We start from the raw sequence: 9,498 nt of genomic DNA, 5'->3' as shown, positions 1-9,498 counted from the left end.
CCCCTTAATCATTATATAGTGTCCTTCTTTGTCTTTTATGGTGGATTTTGTTTTAAAGTCTATTTTATCTGAGATTAGTATTGCCACTCTTACTGTTTTTTGGTAGTTGTTTGCTTGATATATTTTTTCCCAACCCTTGATTTTTAATATATTTACATCTTTGTTTCTGAGGTTTGTCTCTTGTAGACAGCATACTGATGGATCCTGTTTTTTTATCCATTCTGTCACTCTCTGTCTCTTTATGGGTGCATTGAGTCCATTTCCTTTCAGTGTAGTTGATAGATGTGACTTTATTGCTGTCATTTTGTAGTGCTTTTTTTTTTGTGGTGCCAACGTTTTCTTTGTTCCTCTTCCTTTCCTGTGCTGAATTCCTTTTGTTTGTGGATTTTTTTTTTCATTTGTTTTGTTTTTGTAGGTTTTGTTTTTACTGAAACTTTGTTTTTCCTCTTTATTTTGATGAGTAGGTTTGTTAACTTTCTTTATGGTTATCATGAAATTTACCCTTATCTTTCTAAGTTTGAAGCAGTCTACTATTACTTGGTATTGTCTTGCCTTCCTCTCCATTAGAAGGTTCTACACCTACAACGTTTATTCTCTCTTTTATTATTCTGATGTTGTTGTCATTTACAGACTAACTGTTCTGAGCCCCTGTTGTATGTCTTTTGGTTTTCGATAGTCCTTGAGAGTTCATTTCCTAGATTGGTATCTGGCTGGTATGATCCTGCGTCCTTGATTCAGCCTGTTTGCTGAAATTGTTTGTTCTCAGATCGAAGGACTCCCTTCAGTAATTCTTGTAAGTTTGGTTTGGTTTTTACATATTCCCTTAATTTCTGCTTATCTGGAAATGTCCTAATTTCACCATCATATTTGAACGAGTTTTGCAGAATATATTATTCTTGGCTGGCCATTTTTTTCTTTCAAGATTTTATATATGTCATCCCATTGCCTTCTTGCCTGCATGGTTTCTGCCAGATAATCTGAGCTTAGTTTTACTGTTTCTCCTCTGTACGTGACTTCTTGTTTTTCACGAGCTGCTCTCAGAATCCTTTGTTTGTCTTTGGTTTTGGTGAGTGTGATTATGGTATGCCTTGGTGATTTTCTTTTGGGTTCTATCCTATATGGGGTTCATTGAGCTTCTTGGATGGTCTGCTTTTCATCTTTCATGATACTGGGGAAGTTTTCTGTCAGCAGTTCTTCAGTGATCTCTGTGTTTTCTGTTTTCTCCCCCTGTTCTGGAACTCCGATCACTCGCAAATTTTTTCTTTTGATTTTATCCCACATAATTCTCAGGGGTCTCTTCGTTTTTCTTCGTTCTTTTTTCTGATTTTTCTTCAGAGTTGTATCCAAGTGTTTGTCTTCCATTTCGCTGATCCTGTCTTCCACTGTTTGAAATCTGCTCCTCAGCTTTTCTGTGACACTGTCCATTTCTGAAATCTTGTTGTTTATCTCTTGTATTTCTAATTGTTGTTTTTATATGATTTCTTGTTGTGAATTTATTTTGTCATTTTGTTCCTGCATTATTTTCCTGAATTCTTCCATTTTTTTGTCTATATTTTTGATGAATTTTTCTATTTTTTCCTCAATTTTGTCCTCTTTTTGCTTCAATTCTTGGATAATTCTGAGTATTAGAGATTTGAATTCCCTATCAGGTAGTTCTAGTGCCTTCTCTTCAACTGGAAAGTCATGTGGTGTTTAATTTTGGACAGCTACTGGAACCATCCTGTCCTGTTTTTGTAAATATTTTGATTTTGTCTGCTGTCTTCGGGGCATTCAGTAGTTATTTTTCTCATTTACTGATTGTATATTTGTTTGTTTTGTCCCTTTTTTTGTTTTAGTTTGCTACGTCTGAGCAGGCAGGCTGTGCGTTCTTTTTTGTTTGCTCATCTGTGGGCACAGTACTTTTCGCCTCCTCCAGTTGTTAGGGTCAGTCGCTCAGATATGGTACAGCAGGGCAAGTCTATCTGAAGAGGAGTTGCTGAGATGGGTTGTTTGTGGCACTTACTGAGGCTACTAGGGCGGGTTGGTAATCAGTGCAGGGAAGGTTCCAGTAGGTCATGCCTGTGCTGCTTGGTAGTGTGATGTTAAGCGCATAGTGCCGGAAGGCAGGATGGAGGGGGAAGATTGTGATATGTGAAGCTAAGATGGGTATGGGAGAGAGAAAAGGGAGGAACAGGAGCCAAAAACATACAAAGAAACAAAAAAGAGTGCTAGAGGAGCTTGCTGTTAGAGCAGAGAGATGAGAGACTGTGATATGGAGAAAAACAAAAAGGAGAAGAAAAAAGGAAAAAATCAATAAATAAAAATTAGAAAAAAGAAAAAGGCTCCCAGGGATCCCACCGGTGCGGCTACGAGGTCTGGGGAAGTTGCTCCCAGGTGTTGAAGTACAGCCTGGCTAGAAGACATAGAGGTGTCACTCATTGCCACGTACTCAGGGGACAGGACGAGAAGGAAGGTATAGAGAGATGAGAAACAGAGCAAAGAAAGATAAAAAGGGAAAAAGAGGAAAAGAAAGCAAAAGAAATAAAGAAAAAAAGAACAAGAACCCCCCCCCCCAAAAAAAAACACGAAAAAGGAAATGCTCTCAGGGATCCCTCTGAGCTTCTATGCAGACTGAGGAGGTAGGTCCTGATCCACGCAGTACTGCCCGGCTAGAACAGGCTCCCAATTTGAGAAAAGAAAACGAAAACAATTCAAAACCGACAAAAAAGCCCCGGGATCCCACCAGCATGGCAGCACAGACTGGGAAGCAGTTTTCCATTCGAGCGGAGTTTCACAGCCTTTCAGGAAGGAGCAAAGATAGCGCACAGAGCCGGGAATTTGAGAGAAAGGAGGGGGAGGTGGTGAGAGTTAAGGAAGAAATCAAAAGAAGCAGAAAAAAGCAACACCAGCAGTGAACAAATATCACTCAGGGAGTCAGCCAGTGTGGGTGGGTGGAATCCAAGCAGCCGGTGCTTCCCGGCCAAGAGACTGTGGCCGTGGGAAGCAGAGGAGGCCGAGTTGGAGTGAAGAAGGGTGGGGGATGGAAAAGTGCATATCGCTGGTTACCCCTTGTTCTGTCTCCTGCTGGAAGCTCCGTCAAGCAGCCTTCTCGTACCCCCTTACACTAGTCTCTGATAGGAGTCCAAGATGGCGGATCCATGCTGCATTAGTTGATTCGGGACCTCTGCATGTATCTCTCCTCACTGTCTGTTCTCTATCAGTTTCTTATTCAATTTGGTGCTTGGCTGAGCTCTTTATCTCTTCTTTTGATGCTTAGGGTTTCAGGATTGCTGTTTTCTCTGGCTTAGTTTTTCAGATGTTTGCTGTGGAGGGACAGTGTGGTGCTTCTGCCTAGTGTGCCATGTTGCCTGGAAGTGACTCTGATCCCTACTATTAAGAAGTCTTATAGCCTAGTAGAATGAAAGTGAAGGAGAGTGTGTGTGAAAGTACTTTGTAAATTGTGAAATACTGTATGGATGTATAATGGCTTCTCCTAAACCAGGCTGCTTTCTGATTAGCAACACAGTCTGCACTTTTCTACCAAAAGTTCAGGTTGTTTCCTATGTTTATCAAAATCCTACCTATCAGATTTTTATCTCCACGTAGTATTCTCTTGTCCCTTTAGATAGACTTGATTTCTCATTCTCTAGATGCCCATAGTTTGTAGATTTTCCTACAGCAAAAGCAGTAATTTATGTTACATCATAGTTATATGTGAATACAACCTAGCTGCTTGAAGTCTGAATCTTTATCATTGTATCTGCAAGTAGGCATGTGGTAAAATGGTTGCCTGATTCAGTGAATTAAAGGAACTATGGATTCTTAATTATGTCTTTTGTGTGTTGTCATTTTTAGGTTAAAACTTCAACAGCAATTGGTGAATATTGAAAATGCAGAAAAAGAAAAAAATGAAAATTCTGACCTAAAACAGGTATGATTTCAGCAAACATTTTGCTTCTGCTTTTTAAAAGTGCTTCTTTGAAGACCTTTGTTTTGCATCTTTATTTGAATTTTGCATATCAATGTTCTGAAAATCTAATCATAGTTGATAATGTTTTGATGAGGTTGATATGTTAAGATAAAATGTTTAAAACTTCTTTAAGCATTAATTTAATAAGCTTCTTTTGCCAACTGTTGTTTTTCTTAAGATGTTTATGTGCTTCCACCCACAGAGTGTTTTTTTTTTTTTTTTAATTATAGTTTAAAGGATAGTATTTTGATATTCTGAGTTTAAAAAATAGATTGGTAAGCCAGTACAACGTGTACAAGGCAAGGTCATGGAAGCTTCATAGACACATCCAGACTCCGTGAGGGACCGAATTGCTGGGCTGAGGGCTGTTGGGACCATGGTCTCGGGGAACATCTAGCTCAATTGGCATCACATAGTTTATAAAGAAAATGTTCTACATTCTACCTTGGTGAGTAGCATCTGGGGTCTTAAAAGCCTGTGCATGGCCATCTAAGATACTCCGCTGGTCTCACCCCTTCAGGAGCAAGGGAAAATGAAAAAAACTAAAGACACAAGGGAAAGATTTAAAGTCCAAAAGACTAATGGACCACAACTACACGGCCTCTACCAGACTGAGTCCAGTACAACTAAATGGTGCCTGGCTACCACCACTGACCGTTCTGACAGGGATCTCAATAGAGGATCCCAAGGTCCCAATAGATAGAGCTGGAGGAAAATGTAGAACAAAATTCTAACTCACGAAAAAGACCAGACTTACTGGCCTGACAGAGACTGGAGAAACCCTGAGAGTATGGCCCTTGGACACTCTTTTAACTCAGTAATGAAGTCACTCCTGAGGTTCACCCTTCATCCAAAGATTAGACAGGCCCATAAAACAAAATGAGACTAAAGGGGCACACCAGCCCAGGGGCAAGGACTATAAGGCAGGAGGGGACAGGAAAGCTGGTAATAGGGAACCCAACGAGAAGGGAGAGTGTTGACATGTCGTGGGGTTGTTAACCGATGTCAGAAAACAGTATGTGTACTAACTGTTTAATGAGAAGCTAGTTTGTTCTGTAAACCTTCATCTAAAGACAATTTAAAAAAAAAAAAGTGGAAAAAAACAGATTGGTAAGACCATTCAGGTTTTAAGTTACTTGTGTGATTGACATGTAACTTAAATTTCTTATTCCATGAGATACTCCTTACTAAATCACTATGAAATCTAAGTTTTAATTTTGGAAGGAAATTGTTTTTGTTAGTCATTTGGGTTCAGAAAAGATTTTTAGAAAGTTGGGCAAAACATGGAAGAGTGCTCTTCTTTGAATTCTGTTGTCTTCTTTGTTCAAAAAACTTTTTTTTTTTTTTTTTTTTGCCTTTAAATTATGAAGTAATGAGGATTCCATTTTTAGAGTTTATGCTTACATGCTAGCTGGTACTGCTTCTCATATGCAGTTATGGTTTCTAAGGCTTCACTAGGAGAGTGCAATGTTTGATACTCTAAGAGAAGTTATGTGGTAACGTTGGCATTGGGCTTTTCTGTCATTCTGTATATATGGAGAAGTATTAAGGTCTTTGAAGATTGCTTGTTTCAGTCAGCTGTAATACAGATTTAATATTTACATCTCCTATTAAAATAAAGAATGAATAGTTCTACATGGAAAAACTCATTCTAAACTAAAAATCTGAGACACACCATTTTACTTTACTCTGCTAACAGTTGCTCTTTGGACATACGCAGTCCTGTCTTATTTAACTCTGCTACCATCAGGAAGTAATGGAATTATTTCCCACTTATTTACTTTATTGCGTAAAGAATTTGGTTTCTTTTGACCCTTGAGTTTCATAATAAGTTCTTTTAATTCCTAGGTCTCTTGATGCTCTTCGTTCCCAAACTTCTCTCAGAAAGTGGTTAAGAAAGATAAAAGAAAGTCAGTGAAAAATGAGGATTTTTATTGCTTATTAATTGGTAAAGTAGTTTGTAGGGGAAGTAGGTGAAACTGTACCAAGTAAAGATTATTTGGATATAACTTGAAAACTGTGTGAATTTTTCTAGCTTGTTTTTCTGTAACTAGCCTCTGGCTGAGGATGTATTATTCCCTTTCAGGAAGACACAATTGTGTGAGTGTTCATTCATCTCAGGGATGAAAAGCTTATAAAATATATTACAGAATATAGTTTGGTGCCCTGTACTACCCTTTTCTTTTAAATCTTGAATTTAAAATCAGTAAAATTGCAGCAATAAGCAAGTGATAGTTATCTACTATCTCTCACGAGAAAAAGTTCTCCCAGATAAAGATACATTGGAATGAGGAGAAAGCCTGAGTGACATTATATGCTTTGATAAATGACACGAAAGATCAGGGAATCCCTGGCATTCAGTGGGTTTCTCAGAGCATCTTCTGCCCAACACTGGGCATGTAGAATGCTTGGAAACCTCTCAAAATCTATGTTACAGTGATCCTTCCGGTACCCAAAACATTCCTTTAGTGCTCAGAGAGCAGAACTCTTGGAGGGGTTTCTGATCACAGCATATTGTGGGAGTGGGAGAATGGATTTCCTTAGCAGCTTTCCCAGCTGACCTGCTGTTAAAGTCTATTCTTTCCTAGGAGGCTAGGGAAAGTCAGACAGGAGACTGTCTCTAATAGTTGAATTCTCTTTTCTCACCTCCCTGTTGTCCTCCTACTAATCCTTCTCCGTACTACCAGTACTACCTCTTCTGACTTGCTTATTTGGGGAAGAAGAGAGAGGAATCAGCAGGTGACTGAGGGATGTGGTTCTTGACAACAGCTGGTTGTATTAAGGGAGTAACCTTAGCTGCTGCTGTTTATTATTTCACTTAAGGTTATCTTCAAGGGCACACCAGTTGGGTGGGGTATTTGTGAGGCAAGTTACTAAGTATGCTGTGCCTCTTCTCATACCTTATTGCATCTGTTTATTGGCCTTATGTTTCTTTTCTTTCTTCTTTTTAAAGCAAATCAGTAGTTTGCAGATCCAAGTGACCTCACTTGCACAGTCAGAGAATGATTTGCTGAATTCAAACCAAATGCTGAAGGAAATGGTGGAGAGGTTAAAACAAGAATGCCGAAATTTAAGAAGCCAAGCTGGAAAAGCACAACTAGAAGTTGAAAAGTAGAGTGTGCTCTGTTTTATGTACAAACTATTTCTTCTTTCTGCTATATTATATATAGTTTTTCAGGGATGATTCTAATGTAATTGTGTTTTGGGAATTGGTTACAAATATCCTTTGACAGTGTACAATGGTCTTAGGTAATCTACTTTCTATTTCAAAAGAATGACAGTTATGGATTCTTGAATTGTTTAAAAAAGAAAAAGTAAGATATCTAGGGAAGAAGGCCTTTTAAAATTCTGTCTGACCACAATATTTTGAAAACCCTCAAATAAAAACTTTTATTTATTGAGTAAACCAACACATTTCTTCAAATATCTAACCTATTCTTCTGAATGCCAGAGAACATAGTTTTTTTTTTCTAATGAGCAAAATTCCCTTCCTAGAATTGGAACTATAGTCTCTTGGATTTTTCCCTTAAAAAAAACTCATTTATTTAGATTTTCTTTTATCTTGAAATTTGTTAGTAGTAGACAGTATAGTAAATTGATAGGAAGTAGATGATTTTCCCTGGAGGAGAACATCATGTTTGGTAAAGTAGAGGGTCAACGAAAAAGAGGAAGACCCTCAACGAAATGGATTGACGCAGTGGCTGTGACAATGGGCTCAAGCATAACAAGGATTGTGAGATGGTGGAGGACCGGGCATTGTTTCATTCTGTTGTACATAGGGTAGCTGTGAGTCAGAATTGACTTGATGGCACCTAACGACAACAACAACAGATGATTTTGGTGATATTTAAGCTCTTATATTCTCTGGAAAAATTTATTTAAATGTTGTAGAAAACTACTATTTTGAATTTACTTTGTCTTTATAATCTACAGATATTATTATTTTTAAATGTGTTTTTCTGAAGACCACTTTGGCACATAAAACTTTTTTCCTTCAATTTTTCTGTTATTTCATATTTTAAGACTTGTCCATGGTTTCATACATGGGATTAAATTTTAAGAAAAGGAAGTAAGCAAGATATTTGTCCAGAATGTGCTGTGACACTCTACATGGTCCAGCTTATTTTGTAAGAAATAGAGATTTTTATCTTGGAATCCTCAAGTGTTTGATTGAAATGTGCTTAAGAATTCTAATGTGGCTAGAAAATATGATACAAATAATTTATCATTGGTTTCTGAATGTCAGTCATAGGATTGTATAGAAGAAAATAACTGGACTATGGATCAATAGAATGTGATTTTAGTCCCAGCTAAGACACTTAAAATCTATATGACGTTAGGCAAGTAATCTGACTTCTCAGGGTTTGTTATTCTGATTTTTTTTTAATAAGGATAGTAAAAATCATATAAAGTATGCAGAAGAACTTTAACAAATATAAGTTGTCAAGATATTACCTTAAAATATCATTTATGTATATTTTACTCTGGCAGAAAATATACTGCATTAAAACTTGATACAAAGGTTGATTTTCAACCAGCTTTAATAGGCCCAAATTTTTGTAGCATGGTAGTTATCATACTTCAGACCTGGTTACCAAGTATTTGCCCTGCCATTAACTAGATGTGATTCTTTAAGCAAGTTAGTTAATTGCTCTAAGCCTTAGTTTCCTTTACATAAGACAGAGAAGATAGAAGTACCTAACTCAGAGGGTTATTGTGAGGAATAAATGATGCAGTAAACATACTGTTGTAAGCACAATGCTGGCTCCTAAGGAGCTCTCAGTAATGGTAGTATTAGCAAATAAGTGACCGTGCAAGACTGCCTGCGGTTGGATAATTACAAATGTGCTCAGGCAGGTAGTGAGTTTGCTTTTACTTGTGATAATATATATTTAATGCTAGGAGTTTATATTAACTTCCATGTTTTACATACATTCTTCTGACAGGACATTAGAAGAGAAACAGGTACAGTGGTTGGAAGAAAAGCATAAACTTCATGAGCGTATCACAGACAGAGAAGAAAAGTACAGTCAAGCTAAAGAGAAACTGCAGCGAGCTGCAATTGCTCAGAAAAAGGCAAGTGGTTGTTTTTAAAATGATTTCTACAGAGTAAAACGTAATTAACTATTCAGGAAAATAAAATGTATAATTAAAACTGAGATTTTAGTGTATGTTTACTTCAAAATTTAAAACTGATATTTTGCTGTCAACCTTGCAGAGGTAGATTGGGGAAATCCAAACTGCTCAACAGGTTTATTTCTCAATTTTACTTATAAGTCAGTTGTTCAGAGCCGACATGCATTTTTCAACAAAGTTGGTGTTTTTCAGAGTGATAAAGATTCCAGGCCAGGCCATACAAGCCTTATTTAATTCATTCTGCACCTAAATTATACTGTGGTTAGTCTGTTTTGACTGTGCCTAACTGATACCTGTGACATTGCTATTATGGTTTAAATACTTTGTTGTTTGTAACTCAGAAATATAGGAGCAAGTATCTGCTTGCCCAGCAAGAGGAACTGGGACTCCACCTGGTTCTGAAACAGTCGTGA

The 9,498-nt window shown here is 37.4% G+C and overlaps 1 protein-coding gene across 6 annotated transcripts in view; it reads left to right on the top strand.

Annotated features, from left to right (window-relative positions):
* CEP83 (centrosomal protein 83) overlaps positions 1-9,498 on the top strand; it is a 151,579-nt gene that overhangs the window by 129,069 nt on the left and 13,012 nt on the right. For all 6 annotated transcript variants that reach the window (XM_004384208.2, XM_023738581.1, XM_023738577.1 and 3 more), the window contains 3 exons: positions 3,835-3,910; positions 6,903-7,060; positions 8,896-9,025. In XM_004384208.2, coding sequence (XP_004384265.1) covers positions 3,835-3,910; positions 6,903-7,060; positions 8,896-9,025 — 364 coding nt within the window. The remainder of the gene's footprint in view (positions 1-3,834; positions 3,911-6,902; positions 7,061-8,895; positions 9,026-9,498) is intronic.

The sequence above is a fragment of the Trichechus manatus genome, unplaced genomic scaffold (genome assembly GCF_000243295.1).
Source record: "Trichechus manatus latirostris isolate Lorelei unplaced genomic scaffold, TriManLat1.0 scaffold00119, whole genome shotgun sequence".
Classification (NCBI taxonomy): Eukaryota; Metazoa; Chordata; class Mammalia; order Sirenia; family Trichechidae; genus Trichechus; species Trichechus manatus.
This window is presented reverse-complemented; position numbering and strand designations above follow the sequence as displayed.